The sequence below is a fragment of the Lonchura striata genome, chromosome 4 (genome assembly GCF_050655825.1).
Source record: "Lonchura striata isolate lonStrDom1 chromosome 4, ASM5065582v1, whole genome shotgun sequence".
NCBI classification, from domain to species: Eukaryota; Metazoa; Chordata; class Aves; order Passeriformes; family Estrildidae; genus Lonchura; species Lonchura striata.
The window spans coordinates 62,642,437-62,661,929 of record NC_140706.1 but is presented as its reverse complement, the minus strand read 5'-3'; the positions used below and the strand labels follow the sequence as shown (position 1 = coordinate 62,661,929).

The 19,493-nt window shown below is 60.9% G+C and overlaps 2 protein-coding genes across 2 annotated transcripts; both read left to right on the top strand.

Annotated features, from left to right (window-relative positions):
• The first annotated feature begins 3,748 nt into the window (after positions 1 to 3,748).
• LOC146767666 (serine/threonine-protein kinase pim-1-like) lies at positions 3,749 to 6,225 on the top strand. Its single transcript, XM_085579497.1, has 5 exons — positions 3,749 to 3,810; positions 4,633 to 4,748; positions 5,217 to 5,320; positions 5,413 to 5,463; positions 5,677 to 6,225. The coding sequence occupies exons 1-5, from the start codon at positions 3,749 to 3,751 to the stop codon at positions 6,223 to 6,225; spliced, it is 882 nt and encodes a 293-aa protein (XP_085435623.1).
• Positions 6,226 to 16,418: 10,193 nt separating this feature from the next.
• LOC146767665 (uncharacterized) lies at positions 16,419 to 18,895 on the top strand. Its single transcript, XM_085579496.1, has 4 exons — positions 16,419 to 16,550; positions 17,034 to 17,147; positions 17,303 to 17,418; positions 17,887 to 18,895. The coding sequence occupies exons 1-4, from the start codon at positions 16,419 to 16,421 to the stop codon at positions 18,893 to 18,895; spliced, it is 1,371 nt and encodes a 456-aa protein (XP_085435622.1).
• The last annotated feature ends 598 nt before the right edge of the window (positions 18,896 to 19,493 follow it).

Below are 19,493 nucleotides of genomic sequence, written 5' to 3'. Positions count from 1 at the left end.
ACGAGGGCCTGGGCTGCTCCGCTGGCCTTCTTGGCCTTGCGGAATGGTTTCGTGCCTTTGGCCAGCTGGCTGGGGGACGCGGGGTGGCCTCGGGGGGAAGCTGTGGCCACGGCTGCAGCCCCTGCCTCGGCCAGGAGGCCGGCGCCAGGCTCTGGAAGGCAGCAGCCTGCGCCCGGCCAGCACCGCCTGTCTCCCCTAGGAACGCGCATGTACAGCCCGCCCGAGTGGATCTGGCTCGGCTGCTACCACGGCCACGCAGCCACCATCTGGTCCCTGGGCGTGCTGCTGTACGTCATGGTCTGCGGGAGCCTCCCCTTCCAGTATGAGCCTGACATCGTGCTGGGCAAGCTCGTCTTCCGGCAGCAGCTCTCTCCAGGTGGGTGTCCGGCCTCAAGCCGGCGGGCTTTGGCAGCTGGCGGCGCGCAGCTCGGCGCGGCCCTCACCAGCTCCGCGGGACGTGGATCTGCCCTCCAGGGCCGGCCGCAGGAGGGGCCCGTGCCGACGGGGTCAGCGCGGCACGGGCGGCCGGAGGAGGCGGCCGTGTCCCGCCGTGCCGCTCTCCCGCGTGGGGCAGAGCCGGTCGGGAGCCCGGCACGGCCCAGAGCCCGGCACAACATGGCCCGGGCCCCACGGGCGACGGGGGCAGCTGGGCAGGAGACTCTGCCGGTGACCGGCGCTTTCTGCCTTCTCTCCCCAGAACTCCAGCACCTGATCCGATGGTGTTTGGCCAAGCACCCTGCGGACAGGCCGGAGCTGGAGGAGATCTCATGCCACCCTTGGGTGCGGGGCCGGTGCTTTTCATGCCTTGCCGGAGCCTCTGCAGCACCAACTTAGCGAGTCCCACGCAGGACTGAGAACCCGAAAAATAAAACAGCAAACCCATTGCGGTGTGTCAAGGGGCTGGTTCTTCTCAGCAACTTCAGCTAAAGAAACGTCTTGGGCAAGGGGGGAATCAGAGTGCTGCCTTCAGCCTTTGTCAAGCTTTCCATGCCTGCCCTCCCGGCTGGTTCTTTATATCTTCAAGCTCAGGCCGTATTGCGGGTAGGAGGGGCTTTGCCTAGCCAAGAAATGCGGCAGTGGAACAACAGCTGCTCTTGCAAAGTGGCAGGGCTTCTTGGTGTCTCTTGAAGTGACACACAGGTCCATGTGTGCATTCCAGGGGTTATTTGGTTTCAGGGACAGAGACGTTCCTCTCTTAGCAGAACTCTGAGGAGAGCCAGAAGCTACAAAATATCATTTCAGGTTGAGCCCTGCTGAACTCTTTTTCTTTCTTCCTATGAAATGGGAGGCAGGGCTAGGCACTTCTCTGGGAGTAACGCCGAAGGAGCTGCTTCTCTCGGAATCCCGCAAAGAGAGAGCTGCTCTGTCTCCCAAAAAGGTACCACTTTATACCATAAAAGAGTGCTTGGCTTCCCCCTCTGGGTGGAGCACCTCAAATTGGGATGGTGTTACGTTACCGGGCCTGCAGTGAGCCAGTCAATGGCCCATTAACAAACGATTACCTCTTCGGAGCAAACCATCGTTCTTGCAAGAGATAATAAACCTGCCCAACCTCCAACAGATGGCAAATAGAATACAAGCTTATTTTACAAACCAGGACAACTACTTTATAGAGAGGTAGCGGTTGTAACCAATACTTATTAGATTTTTTTTGTTGTTTCGATTTATACTATGGCAAGATGATAAAATATGTATTTGACATTACCTTGGAATGCAAATTTTTTAAAAATAATTTTAAGGGAAAATATATTGAAACTGGTTTGGATAGCATAATTTCAAAAAGCCAGTTTCAATACCTGTGCAGAAGCCACAAAGAAGATCTGCATCAATCATCTAAAAAGAAAGCAAGCTTTAGATTTGACATGCACATTTAGATTTTTTTTGTCATGTATAAAAGAAAGGAGAAAAAATACACTATGACAGTTTATCTTCAACTGCACATCACTTGAACCTTGAGTGAAGACTCTGCATTATTGAAGAGAACCAGCTGAGGCAGTGCAGCTCCAGGTTCACACATTATCAGAACCTTCGACTGCTCATTAAAAGCAGAAAATAGTGTGGCTGCCTCTGCGAGGCAACAGCGCATTCTCCTGCTGTCATTGCCACTGTCAGAGCAAAACTGGAACCAAGCCATCCCATTCCATCACAAGCACCCTTACGCTGCAAAGGTGGAGCCCTGATCTCAGGAATGCCATTTGTGGCAGAGGTTTTCCATGGGTGATGTCACACAGCTCTCTGTCATGCCACACTGACACCTCTGTGATGTCACAAATCTCTCTGTGATGTCACATGGACATCCTTGTGATGTTACACTAATATCTGTGATGCCACACAGCTCTCTGTGATGTCACACAACCTCCTCTGACATCACAATGACATCTCTATGATGTCACACTGACACCTTTGTGACATTGCACAGCTCTCTGTGGTAACACATGGGCATCTGTGGTGTCACACAGCTCTCTGTGATGTCACAATGACATCTGTGATGTCACACAAGCTCCTGTGATGTTACACAGACCTCTCTGCGATGTCACGCTGACATCTCTCTGATGTCACACAAGTGTAACAAGAAAAGAAATAGCTGAAGGAAAATTAGCAGTATTTTATTTGTCCTGAATCTAAGAATTTAGGACCTTCAATTTTTACAAACATGATTTGATACTAACTATAGGCAATGAAGTTTTCCATCCCCACTAAAGAAATGGTTTTGGCCTGAACCACGGCTGCAGCACCCCCAAGGCTGTAACTGCTCTGCCAGGGGTTCTTCCATGCTCATGGCTCTCAGGTGCTCCAGCACGACCCCAGGCACAGGCACTGATGTTTCGAGGGCTACCTGCTGAGCATGGCCTAATCCACAGCCACAGAGGCTTCAGGTTTATCCCTGGGCCACAATCCCTTCTTGGCCATGGAAACAACCATGGCCACAGGTACTCTGAGAGATTCCTGCTCTGCCATGGGCTTATTCCCAGCCGCGGATGCCTGCGGGTGTCCTGCTCCTGTCTGGGCTCATCCACAGGTCACAGATCCCTCAACTGGAGCTAACACCACTGGAGTTCCAGCAGCACAGAAACAGCAGCGATGTCCTGGCCTGGTCTCATGGATGATGGGAAGGCAAAGCAGGTTCTATTTCAGGGTTTCAAGTACAGTTTTGATCCTGTTCCTCGCAGAATACATCTGGAGCAGGTGTCCAGCTGTGAGACAAACAGAGACAGGGTGTGCTGGGTGAAGAATGGTGATGTACTGGTTTTCAAGGGGATAGGATCCATTTTCTTCCCAGGGAGCGGCAAAGAGCTGGGTTTGGATTCAGCACGGGAATGTGGTGGATAGCACACGGATGGCTTGGATGTTGCTGAGCGGGGCTTGCCCTCCTCAAGGACTTTGCAGTGGCACATTGGACAATCCATGTCCCGTGCTCTGCCAGCAAGGAGGTGAGACCATCAACATTCCCCTCCTCATCCCTGTGTCCTACGTAAAGAAGAATCTTCCACCCGCTCTGCTCCAGAGAGCTGGCAAGTGCCCCTAGGGAGCCCCCTCATCACTCCTGGGGCACTGCAGAGGGCGGGGCCGAGGCAGGGCTGTGACTGCACAAAGGGGCAGAGCGCTGGCGTGAGGCAGGGCTGTGATGTCCCAGGGCTGTGCTGGCCGCAGCACTGTGACATCGCTGTGACATCACCGCGCTGTCGCTGTGTGAGACGGGCCAGCGCCCGCAGCTGCCAGTGCAGTCGCGACGGGACGTGCCGGAGCCATGGGTGACGGTGACGTCCTGCTGACCGTGCTTCTCCTGCTGCTGGCCGCCGTGGCTGTCTGGTGGGCCTTTGGCCACCGGCAGCCGCGGGGCCGGCAGACACGGAGAGGGAAGTGGAGGAAGCGCCCCAGGGTCCAGCCCAGAGGCTCACGGAGGAAGCGAGGAGCCCCTGCGGCTCCCAGGTTCCCCAGGCCTCGGGCGACTCCTGGCAAGCGGCCACGTGCTCCCGCCAGCCCCCTGGGCAGCCCCTGCAGCTGCGGCCCCTGCCTGGCAGAGGCCCGGGAGCTGCAGGAACTGATGCTGCACCTCGGGGATGGCAACAGGACACGTGAGCCGCTCTATTCTGGGATGTGGCAGGCGTTGTGGAAAGAACTGGAGGAGCTGCAGAACCAAGGCCACCTGCCCTGCTGTGGCTTAGCCAGCTCCTCCAGAAGCCTCCATCCCATCCAGAGGCTGCTCCCAGCAAGATTCTCCATCCCTGGGAGAGCCTCAAGGCCTGCAAGGATGGCACAGCAGGGGAGAGACATCACCATCCATGCAGGAAGCTCAGGCTCTCAGAGACCCTGCATCCTGCCAGGAGCCTCCTCTATGTCTGACAGCCTCCATCCCTTGCAGAGGCTCAGAGAGACCTGTCAGCCTGCGGAAAGAGCAGAGCCTGTGGACAGGTCTCCCAGCTCCCTTGGACTCTGGGACTTCAACAACACAGGTGCCATCCTGACCCTTGACGTGGCAAGGGAAAGCCCAGAAGTCCAACTGGGAGCCCAGACCGGTGCAGGGGAGCCTGCTCAGGAGCAGCTGGCAGGGCAGCAAGCGTCCTGGAGCCAGCAGTGGGCATCCCACAGCAGCCAGGACAGCCAGGACGCTCTTCTGGTTCTGCCCGCCAGCAACAGCCCCAGCCTGGTGGTGGAGACGGGCCTCCAGACAGCACGGAGGTTCCTCCATCTGCAGGAAGCTGCTCCAAGACAGCCCTCGAGTGCAGCCAAGGCCTTTCTAGTAGCAGGTGAGATCTCCCGAGGAGCTGCCTGCGGCTCCCCCGGGGCTCTGGAGGGGCGCGGCCAGGCCAGGCCAGGGCCCCTGCGAGCAGCCTAGTCGCCGGCTGTTTCCAGTGCCTCCGACGGCACGGCTTGAAAAAGCCCTGTCTGCCTTGCAGCCGCTCCTGGCATCCCCCTGTGCCAAGGCTCGGGCTGCAGCCCCGGCCGTCGTCAGGAGCAGAGCCCAGCCCACGCCGCCGGGGACAGCGACGGTGCCGCCCTGCCCCGCTGCCCCGGGGCTGCCGCAGCCGCCTGTGCGCGCTGCCCCGGCCCGGCTCTGCCGCTCGCCAGCCCGGCGGCTGCAGGGCGGTGGCCGCTGCCCGGCGCGCAGCAGGAAGCAGGTGAGAGCGCGGCGGCCGCGGGGGCCCGGCCCGCTTCACTCGCGGGCACTTGCGGGGGGTTCTGGGCGCAAGGCTGATGGCTTCTCTCGGCCGCAGGGCAACAGAGGCAGCGGCAGGAGCTGTACCTGTGGGGCCCGCAGCTGGGCAGCGGCGGCTTCAGCACCGTCTACTCGGGCATCCGCCTCTCGGACGGGAGCCCGGTGAGTGGCCGCCACGGCCGGGCGGGGCAGGAGGGGCAGCGGCGGGGAGCGGCAGGGCTGGAGCTCAGCCCTCCTCTCTCCGTGGCTCGCAGGTGGCCATCAAACGCGTGGCCCGGGAGAGCGTCCTGCAGTGGGACGAGCTGGTGAGTGAACGGGGCCAGCGGGACAGAGCGGGGCGTGGCGGGCAGGGAGAATCCCGGGGCGGGCTCAGCGTGCGGAGCCGCAGCCCCGCGGGCCTGGGCACACCGGAGAGCGGAGCTGGGGCCGGGCAGCGGCACCCCCGAGCATCCCCCGGGCGGGAGGAAGCGCAAGCGCCTGGGAGGCTGCGCCAGGGGGCACTGGGGCATCCCGGGCAGGGCGCAGCGCAACCCCAGGGCTGCTGCAGCAGCAGCAGCAGCAGCAGCAGGCTGCTGCAGGCACTGACTTTCTCCTGCTCACAGCCCGACGGCACCCGCGTGCCCTTGGAGGTGGTGCTCATGGAGAAGGTGGGCTCTGGCTGCCAGAATATCATCCAGCTCCTCGATTGGTTTGAGCTGCCGGACAGCTTTGTGCTAGTGCTGGAGCGTCCGGAGGCATCGCAGGATCTCCTGCAGCTCCTGCAGGAGCAGGGCTGCCTGTGCGAGGAGCAGGCGCGCTGGCTTTTCTGCCAGGTGCTGGAGGCCGTGCGGCACTGCACCGCCTGCGGCGTCCTGCACCGGGACATCAAGCCAGAGAACCTCCTGGTGAACCCGGAGAGCGGCCACCTGAAGCTCATTGACTTCGGCTGCGGCACCTTCCTCCAGGAGCGGGCCTTCACGGGCTTTGCCGGTGAGCCCATGGCCTGGGCCCTGCTCCCGGTGCCAGCCACCGCACGGCCCCGTTCCCTCCTGGGCTGCGGGCTGCGTCCTTCAGCCGGCCGCCTTTAGGAACGGGGCGGATGCCGAGCCCCAGGAGCCGGCTGCCGGCCCGGCCGACAGAGGGGGGGCAAAAGCGGCTCCCGGCCCCTGGGCTCAGCAGGCCCACGAGGGCCTGGGCTGCTCCGCTGGCCTTCTTGGCCTTGCGGAATGGTTTCGTGCCTTTGGCCAGCTGGCTGGGGGACGCGGGGTGGCCTCGGGGGGAAGCTGTGGCCACGGCTGCAGCCCCTGCCTCGGCCAGGAGGCCGGCGCCAGGCTCTGGAAGGCAGCAGCCTGCGCCCGGCCAGCGCCGCCTGTCTCCCCTAGGAACGCGCGTGTACAGCCCGCCCGAGTGGATCTGGCTCGGCTGCTACCACGGCCACGCGGCCACCATCTGGTCCCTGGGCGTGCTGCTGTACGTCATGGTCTGCGGGAGCCTCCCCTTCCAGGATGAGCCTGACATCGTGCTGGGCAAGCTCGTCTTCCGGCAGCAGCTCTCTCCAGGTGGGTGTCCGGCCTCAAGCCGGCGGGCTTTGGCAGCTGGCGGCGCGCAGCTCGGCGCGGCCCTCACCAGCTCCGCGGGACGTGGATCTGCCCTCCAGGGCCGGCCGCAGGAGGGGCCCGTGCCGACGGGGTCAGCGCGGCACGGGCGGCCGGAGGAGGCGGCCGTGTCCCGCCGTGCCGCTCTCCTGCGTGGGGCAGAGCCGGTCGGGAGCCCGGCACGGCCCAGAGCCCGGCACAACATGGCCCGGGCCCCACGGGCGACGGGGGCAGCTGGGCAGGAGACTCTGCCGGTGACCGGCGCTTTCTGCCTTCTCTCCCCAGAGCTCCAGCACCTGATCCGATGGTGTTTGGCCAAGCACCCTGCGGACAGGCCGGAGCTGGAGGAGATCTCATGCCACCCTTGGGTGCGGGGCCGGCGCTTTTCATGCCTTGCCGGAGCCTCTGCAGCACCAATTTAGCGAGTCCCACGCAGGACTGAGAACCCGAAAAATAAAACAGCAAACCCATTGCGGTGTGTCAAGGGGCTGGTTCTTTTCAGCAACTTCAGCTAAAGAAACGTCTTGGGAAAAGGGGGGAATCAGAGTGCTGCCTTCAGCCTTTGTCAAGCTTTCCATGCCTGCCCTCCCGGCTGGTTCTTTATATCTTCCAGCTCAGGCCGTAGTGCGGGTAGGAGGGGCTTTGCCCAGCCAAGAAATGCGGCAGTGGAACAACAGCTGCTCTTGCAAAGTGGCAGGGCTTCTTGGTGTCTCTTGAAGTGACACACAGGTCCATGTGTGCATTCCAGGGGTTATTTGGTTTCAGGGACAGAGACGTTCCTCTCTTAGCAGAACTCTGAGGAGAGCCAGAAGCTACAAAATATCATTTCAGGTTGAGCCCTGCTGAACTCTTTTTCTTTCTTCCTATGAAATGGGAGGCAGGGCTAGGCACTTGTCTGGGAATCTTGCCGAAGGAGCTGCTTCTCTGGGAGTAACGCCGAAGGAGCTGCTTCTCTCGGAATCCCGCAAAGAGAGAGCTGCTCTGTCTCCCAAAAAGGTACCACTTTATACCATAAAAGAGTGCTTGGCTTCCCCCTCTGGGTGGAGCATCTCAAATTGGGATGGTGTTACGTTACCGGGCCTGCAGTGAGCCAGTCAATGGCCCATTAACAAACGATTACCTCTTCGGAGCAAACCATCGTTCTTGCAAGAGATAATAAACCTGCCCAACCTCCAACAGATGGCAAATAGAATACAAGCTTATCTTACAAACCAGGACAACTACTTTATAGAGAGGTAGCGGTTGTAACCAATACTTATTAGATTTTTTTTGTTGTTTCGATTTATACTATGGCAAGATGATAAAATATGTATTTGACATTACCTTGGAATGCAAATTTTTTAAAAATAATTTTAAGGGAAAATATATTGAAACTGGTTTGGATAGCATAATTTCAAAAAGCCAGTTTCAATACCTGTGCAGAAGCCACAAAGAAGATCTGCATCAATCATCTAAAAAGAAAGCAAGCTTTAGATTTGACATGCACATTTAGATTTTTTTTGTCATGTATAAAAGAAAGGAGAAAAAATACACTATGACAGTTTATCTTCAACTGCACATCACTTGAACCTTGAGTGAAGACTCTGCATTATTGAAGAGAACCAGCTGAGGCAGTGCAGCTCCAGGTTCACACATTATCAGAACCTTCGACTGCTCATTAAAAGCAGAAAATCGTGTGGCTGCCTCTGCGAGGCAACAGCGCATTCTCCTGCTGTCATTGCCACTGTCAGAGCAAAACCGGAACCAAGCCATCCCATTCCATTACAAGCACCCTTACGCTGCAAAGGTGGAGCCCTGATCTCAGGAATGCCATTTGTGGCAGAGGTTTTCCATGGGTGATGTCACACAGCTCTCTGTCATGCCACACTGACACCTCTGTGATGTCACAAATCTCTCTGTGATGTCACATGGACATCCTTGTGATGTTACACTAATATCTGTGATGCCACACAGCTCTCTGTGATGTCACACAACCTCCTCTGACATCACAATGACATCTCTATGATGTCACACTGACACCTTTGTGACGTTGCACAGCTCTCTGTGGTAACACATGGGCATCTGTGGTGTCACACAGCTCTCTGTGATGTCACAATGACATCTGTGATGTCACACAAGCTCCTGTGATGTTACACAGACCTCTCTGCGATGTCACGCTGACATCTCTCTGATGTCACACAAGTGTAACAAGAAAAGAAATAGCTGAAGGAAAATTAGCAGTATTTTATTTGTCCTGAATCTAAGAATTTAGGACCTTCAATTTTTACAAACATGATTTGATACTAACTATAGGCAATGAAGTTTTCCATCCCCACTAAAGAAATGGATTTGGCCTGAACCACGGCTGCAGCACCCCCAAGGCTGTAACTGCTCTGCCAGGGGTTCTTCCATGGTCATGGCTCTCAGGTGCTCCAGCACGACCCCAGGCACAGGCACTGATGTTTCGAGGGCTACCTGCTGAGCATGGCCTAATCCACAGCCACAGAGGCTTCAGGTTTATCCCTGGGCCACAATCCCTTCTTGGCCATGGAAACAACCATGGCCACAGGTACTCTGAGAGATTCCTGCTCTGCCATGGGCTTATTCCCAGCCACGGATGCCTGCGGGTGTCCTGCTCCTTTCTGGGCTCGTCCACAGGTCACAGATCCCTCAACTGGAGCTCACACCACTGGAGTTCCAGCAGCATAGAAACAGCGGCGATGTCTTGGCCTGGTCTCATGGATGATGGGAAGGCAAAGCAGGTTCTATTTCAGGGTTTTAAGTACAGTTTTGATCCTGTTCCTCGCAGAATACATCTGGAGCAGGTGTCCAGCTGTGAGACAAACAGAGACAGGGTGTGCTGGGTGAAGAATGGTGATGTACTGGTTTTCAAGGGGATAGGATCCATTTTCTTCCCAGGGAGCGGCAAAGAGCTGGGTTTGGATTCAGCACGGGAATGTGGTGGATAGCACACGGATGGCTTGGATGTTGCTGAGCGGGGCTTGCCCTCCTCAAGGACTTTGCAGTGGCACATTGGACAATCCATGTCCCGTGCTCTGCCAGCAAGGAGGTGAGACCATCAACATTCCCCTCCTCATCCCTGTGTCCTACGTAAAGAAGAATCTTCCACCCGCTCTGCTCCAGAGAGCTGGCAAGTGCCCCTAGGGAGCCCCCTCATCCCTCCTGGGGCACTGCGGAGGGCGGGGCCGAGGCAGGGCTGTGACTGCACAAAGGGGCAGAGCGCTGGCGTGAGGCAGGGCTGTGATGTCCCAGGGCTGTGCTGGCCGCAGCACTGTGACATCGCTGTGACATCACCGCGCTGTCGCTGTGTGAGACGGGCCAGCGCCCGCAGCTGCCAGTGCAGTCGCGACGGGACGTGCCGGAGCCATGGGTGACGGTGACGTCCTGCTGACCGTGCTTCTCCTGCTGCTGGCCGCCGTGGCTGTCTGGTGGGCCTTTGGCCACCGGCAACCGCGGGGCCGGCGGACACGGAGAGGGAAGTGGAGGAAGCGCCCCAGGGTCCAGCCCAGAGGCTCACGGAGGAAGCGAGGAGCCCCTGCGGCTCCCAGGTTCCCCAGGCCTCGGGCGACTCCTGGCAAGCGGCCACGTGCTCCCGCCAGCCCCCTGGGCAGCCCCTGCAGCTGCAGCCCCTGCCTGGCAGAGGCCCGGGAGCTGCAGGAACTGATGCTGCACCTCGGGGATGGCAACGGGACACGTGAGCCGCTCTATTCTGGGATGTGGCAGGCGTTGTGGAAAGAACTGGAGGAGCTGCAGAACCAAGGCCACCTGCCCTGCTGTGGCTTAGCCAGCTCCTCCAGAAGCCTCCATCCCATCCAGAGGCTGCTCCCAGCAAGATTCTCCATCCCTGGGAGAGCCTCAAGGCCTGCAAGGATGGCACAGCAGGGGAGAGACATCACCATCCATGCAGGAAGCTCAGGCTCTCAGAGACCCTGCATCCTGCCAGGAGCCTCCTCTATGTCTGACAGCCTCCATCCCTTGCAGAGGCTCAGTGAGACCTGTCAGCCTGCGGAAAGAGCAGAGCCCGTGGACAGGTCTCCCAGCTCCCTTGGACTCTGGGACTTCAACAACACAGGTGCCATCCTGACCCTTGACGTGGCAAGGGAAAGCCCAGAAGTCCAACTGGGAGCCCAGCCCGATGCAGGGGAGCCTGCTCAGGAGCAGCTGGTGGGGCAGCAAGCGTCCTGGAGCCAGCAGTGGGCATCCCACAGCAGCCAGGACAGCCAGGACGCTCTTCTGGTTCTGCCCGCCAGCAACAGCCCCAGCCTGGTGGTGGAGACGAGCCTCCAGACAGCACGGAGGTTCCTCCATCTGCAGGAAGCTGCCCCAAGACAGCCCTCGAGTGCAGCCAAGGCCTTTCTAGTAGCAGGTGAGATCTCCCGAGCAGCTGCCTGCGGCTCCCCCGGGGCTCTGGAGGGGCGCGGCCAGGCCAGGCCAGGGCCCCTGCGAGCAGCCTCGTCGCCGGCTGTTTCCAGTGCCTCCGATGGCACGGCTTGAAAAAGCCCTGTCTGCCTTGCAGCCGCTCCTGGGATCCCCCTGTGCCAAGGCTCGGGCTGCAGCCCCGGCCGTCGTCAGGAGCAGAGCCCAGCCCACGCCGCCGGGGACAGCGACGGTGCCGCCCTGCCCCGCTGCCCCGGGGCTGCCGCAGCCGCCTGTGCGCGCTGCCCCGGCCCGGCTCTGCCGCTCGCCAGCCCGGCGGCTGCAGGGCGGTGGCCGCTGCCCGGCGCGCAGCAGGAAGCAGGTGAGAGCGCGGCGGCCGCGGGGGCCCGGCCCGCTTCACTCGCGGGCACTTGCGGGGGGTTCTGGGCGCAAGGCTGATGGCTTCTCTCGGCCGCAGGGCAACAGAGGCAGCGGCAGGAGCTGTACCTGTGGGGCCCGCCGCTGGGCAGCGGCGGCTTCAGCACCGTCTACTCGGGCATCCGCCTCTCGGACGGGAGCCCGGTGAGTGGCCGCCACGGCCGGGCGGGGCAGGAGGGGCAGCGGCGGGGAGCGGCAGGGCTGGAGCTCAGCCCTCCTCTCTCCGTGGCTCGCAGGTGGCCATCAAACGCGTGGCCCGGGAGAGCGTCCTGCAGTGGGACGAGCTGGTGAGTGAACGGGGCCAGCGGGACAGAGCGGGGCGTGGCGGGCAGGGAGAATCCCGGGGCGGGCTCAGCGTGCGGAGCCGCAGCCCCGCGGGCCTGGGCACACCGGAGAGCGGAGCTGGGGCCGGGCAGCGGCACCCCCGAGCATCCCCCGGGCGGGAGGAAGCGCAAGCGCCTGGGAGGCTGCGCCAGGGGGCACTGGGGCATCCCGGGCAGGGCGCAGCGCAGCCCCAGGGCTGCTGCAGCAGCAGCAGCAGCAGCAGCAGGCTGCTGCAGGCACTGACTTTCTCCTGCTCACAGCCCGACGGCACCCGCGTGCCCTTGGAGGTGGTGCTCATGGAGAAGGTGGGCTCTGGCTGCCAGAATATCATCCAGCTCCTCGATTGGTTTGAGCTGCCGGACAGCTTTGTGCTAGTGCTGGAGCGTCCGGAGGCATCGCAGGATCTCCTGCAGCTCCTGCAGGAGCAGGGCTGCCTGTGCGAGGAGCAGGCGCGCTGGCTTTTCTGCCAGGTGCTGGAGGCCGTGCGGCACTGCACCGCCTGCGGCGTCCTGCACCGGGACATCAAGCCAGAGAACCTCCTGGTGAACCCGGAGAGCGGCCACCTGAAGCTCATTGACTTCGGCTGCGGCACCTTCCTCCAGGAGCGGGCCTTCACGGGCTTTGCCGGTGAGCCCATGGCCTGGGCCCTGCTCCCGGTGCCAGGCACCGCACGGCCCCGTTCCCTCCTGGGCTGCGGGCTGCGTCCTTCAGCCGGCCGCCTTTAGGCACGGGGCGGATGCCGAGCCCCAGGAGCCGGCTGCCGGCCCGGCCGACAGAGGGGGGGCAAAAGCGGCTCCCGGCCCCTGGGCTCAGCGGGCCCACGAGGGCCTGGGCTGCTCCGCTGGCCTTCTTGGCCTTGCGGAATGGTTTCGTGCCTTTGGCCAGCTGGCTGGGGGACGCGGGGTGGCCTCGGGGGGAAGCTGTGGCCACGGCTGCAGCCCCTGCCTCGGCCAGGAGGCCGGCGCCAGGCTCTGGAAGGCAGCAGCCTGCGCCCGGCCAGCACCGCCTGTCTCCCCTAGGAACGCGCATCTACAGCCCGCCCGAGTGGATCTGGCTCGGCTGCTACCACGGCCACGCAGCCACCATCTGGTCCCTGGGCGTGCTGCTGTACGTCATGGTCTGCGGGAGCCTCCCCTTCCAGTATGAGCCTGACATCGTGCTGGGCAAGCTCGTCTTCCGGCAGCAGCTCTCTCCAGGTGGGTGTCCGGCCTCAAGCCGGCGGGCTTTGGCAGCTGGCGGCGCGCAGCTCGGCGCGGCCCTCACCAGCTCCGCGGGACGTGGATCTGCCCTCCAGGGCCGGCCGCAGGAGGGGCCCGTGCCGACGGGGTCAGCGCGGCACGGGCGGCCGGAGGAGGCGGCCGTGTCCCGCCGTGCCGCTCTCCCGCGTGGGGCAGAGCCGGTCGGGAGCCCGGCACGGCCCAGAGCCCGGCACAACATGGCCCGGGCCCCGCGGGCGACGGGGGCAGCTGGGCAGGAGACTCTGCCGGTGACCGGCGCTTTCTGCCTTCTCTCCCCAGAGCTCCAGCACCTGATCCGATGGTGTTTGGCCAAGCACCCTGCGGACAGGCCGGAGCTGGAGGAGATCTCATGCCACCCTTGGGTGCGGGGCCGGTGCTTTTCATGCCTTGCCGGAGCCTCTGCAGCACCAACTTAGCGAGTCCCACGCAGGACTGAGAACCCGAAAAATAAAACAGCAAACCCATTGCGGTGTGTCAAGGGGCTGGTTCTTCTCAGCAACTTCAGCTAAAGAAACGTCTTGGGCAAGGGGGGAATCAGAGTGCTGCCTTCAGCCTTTGTCAAGCTTTCCATGCCTGCCCTCCCGGCTGGTTCTTTATATCTTCAAGCTCAGGCCGTATTGCGGGTAGGAGGGGCTTTGCCTAGCCAAGAAATGCGGCAGTGGAACAACAGCTGCTCTTGCAAAGTGGCAGGGCTTCTTGGTGTCTCTTGAAGTGACACACAGGTCCATGTGTGCATTCCAGGGGTTATTTGGTTTCAGGGACAGAGACGTTCCTCTCTTAGCAGAACTCTGAGGAGAGCCAGAAGCTACAAAATATCATTTCAGGTTGAGCCCTGCTGAACTCTTTTTCTTTCTTCCTATGAAATGGGAGGCAGGGCTAGGCACTTCTCTGGGAGTAACGCCGAAGGAGCTGCTTCTCTCGGAATCCCGCAAAGAGAGAGCTGCTCTGTCTCCCAAAAAGGTACCACTTTATACCATAAAAGAGTGCTTGGCTTCCCCCTCTGGGTGGAGCACCTCAAATTGGGATGGTGTTACGTTACCGGGCCTGCAGTGAGCCAGTCAATGGCCCATTAACAAACGATTACCTCTTCGGAGCAAACCATCGTTCTTGCAAGAGATAATAAACCTGCCCAACCTCCAACAGATGGCAAATAGAATACAAGCTTATTTTACAAACCAGGACAACTACTTTATAGAGAGGTAGCGGTTGTAACCAATACTTATTAGATTTTTTTTGTTGTTTCGATTTATACTATGGCAAGATGATAAAATATGTATTTGACATTACCTTGGAATGCAAATTTTTTAAAAATAATTTTAAGGGAAAATATATTGAAACTGGTTTGGATAGCATAATTTCAAAAAGCCAGTTTCAATACCTGTGCAGAAGCCACAAAGAAGATCTGCATCAATCATCTAAAAAGAAAGCAAGCTTTAGATTTGACATGCACATTTAGATTTTTTTTGTCATGTATAAAAGAAAGGAGAAAAAATACACTATGACAGTTTATCTTCAACTGCACATCACTTGAACCTTGAGTGAAGACTCTGCATTATTGAAGAGAACCAGCTGAGGCAGTGCAGCTCCAGGTTCACACATTATCAGAACCTTCGACTGCTCATTAAAAGCAGAAAATAGTGTGGCTGCCTCTGCGAGGCAACAGCGCATTCTCCTGCTGTCATTGCCACTGTCAGAGCAAAACTGGAACCAAGCCATCCCATTCCATCACAAGCACCCTTACGCTGCAAAGGTGGAGCCCTGATCTCAGGAATGCCATTTGTGGCAGAGGTTTTCCATGGGTGATGTCACACAGCTCTCTGTCATGCCACACTGACACCTCTGTGATGTCACAAATCTCTCTGTGATGTCACATGGACATCCTTGTGATGTTACACTAATATCTGTGATGCCACACAGCTCTCTGTGATGTCACACAACCTCCTCTGACATCACAATGACATCTCTATGATGTCACACTGACACCTTTGTGACGTTGCACAGCTCTCTGTGGTAACACATGGGCATCTGTGGTGTCACACAGCTCTCTGTGATGTCACAATGACATCTGTGATGTCACACAAGCTCCTGTGATGTTACACAGACCTCTCTGCGATGTCACGCTGACATCTCTCTGATGTCACACAAGTGTAACAAGAAAAGAAATAGCTGAAGGAAAATTAGCAGTATTTTATTTGTCCTGAATCTAAGAATTTAGGACCTTCAATTTTTACAAACATGATTTGATACTAACTATAGGCAATGAAGTTTTCCATCCCCACTAAAGAAATGGTTTTGGCCTGAACCACGGCTGCAGCACCCCCAAGGCTGTAACTGCTCTGCCAGGGGTTCTTCCATGCTCATGGCTCTCAGGTGCTCCAGCACGACCCCAGGCACAGGCACTGATGTTTCGAGGGCTACCTGCTGAGCATGGCCTAATCCACAGCCACAGAGGTTTCAGGTTTATCCCTGGGCCACAATCCCTTCTTGGCCATGGAAACAACCATGGCCACAGGTACTCTGAGAGATTCCTGCTCTGCCATGGGCTTATTCCCAGCCGCGGATGCCTGCGGGTGTCCTGCTCCTGTCTGGGCTCATCCACAGGTCACAGATCCCTCAACTGGAGCTAACACCACTGGAGTTCCAGCAGCACAGAAACAGCAGCGATGTCCTGGCCTGGTCTCATGGATGATGGGAAGGCAAAGCAGGTTCTATTTCAGGGTTTCAAGTACAGTTTTGATCCTGTTCCTCGCAGAATACATCTGGAGCAGGTGTCCAGCTGTGAGACAAACAGAGACAGGGTGTGCTGGGTGAAGAATGGTGATGTACTGGTTTTCAAGGGGATAGGATCCATTTTCTTCCCAGGGAGCGGCAAAGAGCTGGGTTTGGATTCAGCACGGGAATGTGGTGGATAGCACACGGATGGCTTGGATGTTGCTGAGCGGGGCTTGCCCTCCTCAAGGACTTTGCAGTGGCACATTGGACAATCCATGTCCCGTGCTCTGCCAGCAAGGAGGTGAGACCATCAACATTCCCCTCCTCATCCCTGTGTCCTACGTAAAGAAGAATCTTCCACCCGCTCTGCTCCAGAGAGCTGGCAAGTGCCCCTAGGGAGCCCCCTCATCCCTCCTGGGGCACTGCGGAGGGCGGGGCCGAGGCAGGGCTGTGACTGCACAAAGGGGCAGAGCGCTGGCGTGAGGCAGGGCTGTGATGTCCCAGGGCTGTGCTGGCCGCAGCACTGTGACATCGCTGTGACATCACCGCGCTGTCGCTGTGTGAGACGGGCCAGCGCCCGCAGCTGCCAGTGCAGTCGCGACGGGACGTGCCGGAGCCATGGGTGACGGTGACGTCCTGCTGACCGTGCTTCTCCTGCTGCTGGCCGCCGTGGCTGTCTGGTGGGCCTTTGGCCACCGGCAGCCGCGGGGCCGGCAGACACGGAGAGGGAAGTGGAGGAAGCGCCCCAGGGTCCAGCCCAGAGGCTCACGGAGGAAGCGAGGAGCCCCTGCGGCTCCCAGGTTCCCCAGGCCTCGGGCGACTCCTGGCAAGCGGCCACGTGCTCCCGCCAGCCCCCTGGGCAGCCCCTGCAGCTGCGGCCCCTGCCTGGCAGAGGCCCGGGAGCTGCGGGAACTGATGCTGCACCTCGGGGATGGCAACAGGACACGTGAGCCGCTCTATTCTGGGATGTGGCAGGCGTTGTGGAAAGAACTGGAGGAGCTGCAGAACCAAGGCCACCTGCCCTGCTGTGGCTTAGTCAGCTCCTCCAGAAGCCTCCATCCCATCCAGAGGCTGCTCCCAGCAAGATTCTCCATCCCTGGGAGAGCCTCAAGTCCTGCAAGGATGGCACAGCAGGGGAGAGACATCACCATCCATGCAGGAAGCTCAGGCTCTCAGAGACCCTGCATCCTGCCAGGAGCCTCCTCTATGTCTGACAGCCTCCATCCCTTGCAGAGGCTCAGAGAGACCTGTCAGCCTGCGGAAAGAGCAGAGCCCGTGGACAGGTCTCCCAGCTCCCTTGGACTCTGGGACTTCAACAACACAGGTGCCATCCTGACCCTTGACGTGGCAAGGGAAAGCCCAGAAGTCCAACTGGGAGCCCAGACCGGTGCAGGGGAGCCTGCTCAGGAGCAGCTGGCAGGGCAGCAAGCGTCCTGGAGCCAGCAGTGGGCATCCCACAGCAGCCAGGACAGCCAGGACGCTCTTCTGGTTCTGCCCGCCAGCAACAGCCCCAGCCTGGTGGTGGAGACGGGCCTCCAGACAGCACGGAGGTTCCTCCATCTGCAGGAAGCTGCTCCAAGACAGCCCTCGAGTGCAGCCAAGGCCTTTCTAGTAGCAGGTGAGATCTCCCGAGGAGCTGCCTGCGGCTCCCCCGGGGCTCTGGAGGGGCGCGGCCAGGCCAGGCCAGGGCCCCTGCGAGCAGCCTAGTCGCCGGCTGTTTCCAGTGCCTCCGACGGCACGGCTTGAAAAAGCCCTGTCTGCCTTGCAGCCGCTCCTGGCATCCCCCTGTGCCAAGGCTCGGGCTGCAGCCCCGGCCGTCGTCAGGAGCAGAGCCCAGCCCACGCCGCCGGGGACAGCGACGGTGCCGCCCTGCCCCGCTGCCCCGGGGCTGCCGCAGCCGCCTGTGCGCGCTGCCCCGGCCCGGCTCTGCCGCTCGCCAGCCCGGCGGCTGCAGGGCGGTGGCCGCTGCCCGGCGCGCAGCAGGAAGCAGGTGAGAGCGCGGCGGCCGCGGGGGCCCGGCCCGCTTCACTCGCGGGCACTTGCGGGGGGTTCTGGGCGCAAGGCTGATGGCTTCTCTCGGCCGCAGGGCAACAGAGGCAGCGGCAGGAGCTGTACCTGTGGGGCCCGCAGCTGGGCAGCGGCGGCTTCAGCACCGTCTACTCGGGCATCCGCCTCTCGGACGGGAGCCCGGTGAGTGGCCGCCACGGCCGGGCGGGGCAGGAGGGGCAGCGGCGGGGAGCGGCAGGGCTGGAGCTCAGCCCTCCTCTCTCCGTGGCTCGCAGGTGGCCATCAAACGCGTGGCCCGGGAGAGCGTCCTGCAGTGGGACGAGCTGGTGAGTGAACGGGGCCAGCGGGACAGAGCGGGGCGTGGCGGGCAGGGAGAATCCCGGGGCGGGCTCAGCGTGCGGAGCCGCAGCCCCGCGGGCCTGGGCACACCGGAGAGCGGAGCTGGGGCCGGGCAGCGGCACCCCCGAGCATCCCCCGGGCGGGAGGAAGCGCAAGCGCCTGGGAGGCTGCGCCAGGGGGCACTGGGGCATCCCGGGCAGGGCGCAGCGCAGCCCCAGGGCTGCTGCAGCAGCAGCAGCAGCAGCAGCAGGCTGCTGCAGGCACTGACTTTCTCCTGCTCACAGCCCGACGGCACCCGCGTGCCCTTGGAGGTGGTGCTCATGGAGAAGGTGGGCTCTGGCTGCCAGAATATCATCCAGCTCCTCGATTGGTTTGAGCTGCCGGACAGCTTTGTGCTAGTGCTGGAGCGTCCGGAGGCATCGCAGGATCTCCTGCAGCTCCTGCAGGAGCAGGGCTGCCTGTGCGAGGAGCAGGCGCGCTGGCTTTTCTGCCAGGTGCTGGAGGCCGTGCGGCACTGCACCGCCTGCGGCGTCCTGCACCGGGACATCAAGCCAGAGAACCTCCTGGTGAACCCGGAGAGCGGCCACCTGAAGCTCATTGACTTCGGCTGCGGCACCTTCCTCCAGGAGCGGGCCTTCACGGGCTTTGCCGGTGAGCCCATGGCCTGGGCCCTGCTCCCGGTGCCAGCCACCGCACGGCCCCGTTCCCTCCTGGGCTGCGGGCTGCGTCCTTCAGCCGGCCGCCTTTAGGAACGGGGCGGATGCCGAGTCCCAGGAGCCGGCTGCCGGCCCGGCCGACAGAGGGGGGGCAAAAGCGGCTCCCGGCCCCTGGGCTCAGCAGGCCTACGAGGGCCTGGGCTGCTCCGCTGGCCTTCTTGGCCTTGCGGAATGGTTTCGTGCCTTTGGCCAGCTGGCTGGGGGACGCGGGGTGGCCTCGGGGGGAAGCTGTGGCCACGGCTGCAGCCCCTGCCTCGGCCAGGAGGCCGGCGCCAGGCTCTGGAAGGCAGCAGCCTGCGCCCGGCCAGCGCCGCCTGTCTCCCCTAGGAACGCGCGTGTACAGCCCGCCCGAGTGGATCTGGCTCGGCTGCTACCACGGCCACGCGGCCACCATCTGGTCCCTGGGCGTGCTGCTGTACGTCATGGTCTGCGGGAGCCTCCCCTTCCAGGATGAGCCTGACATCGTGCTGGGCAAGCTCGTCTTCCGGCAGCAGCTCTCTCCAGGTGGGTGTCCGGCCTCAAGCCGGCGGGCTTTGGCAGCTGGCGGCGCGCAGCTCGGCGCGGCCCTCACCAGCTCCACGGGACGTGGATCTGCCCTCCAGGGCCGGCTGCAGGAGGGTCCCGTGCCGAC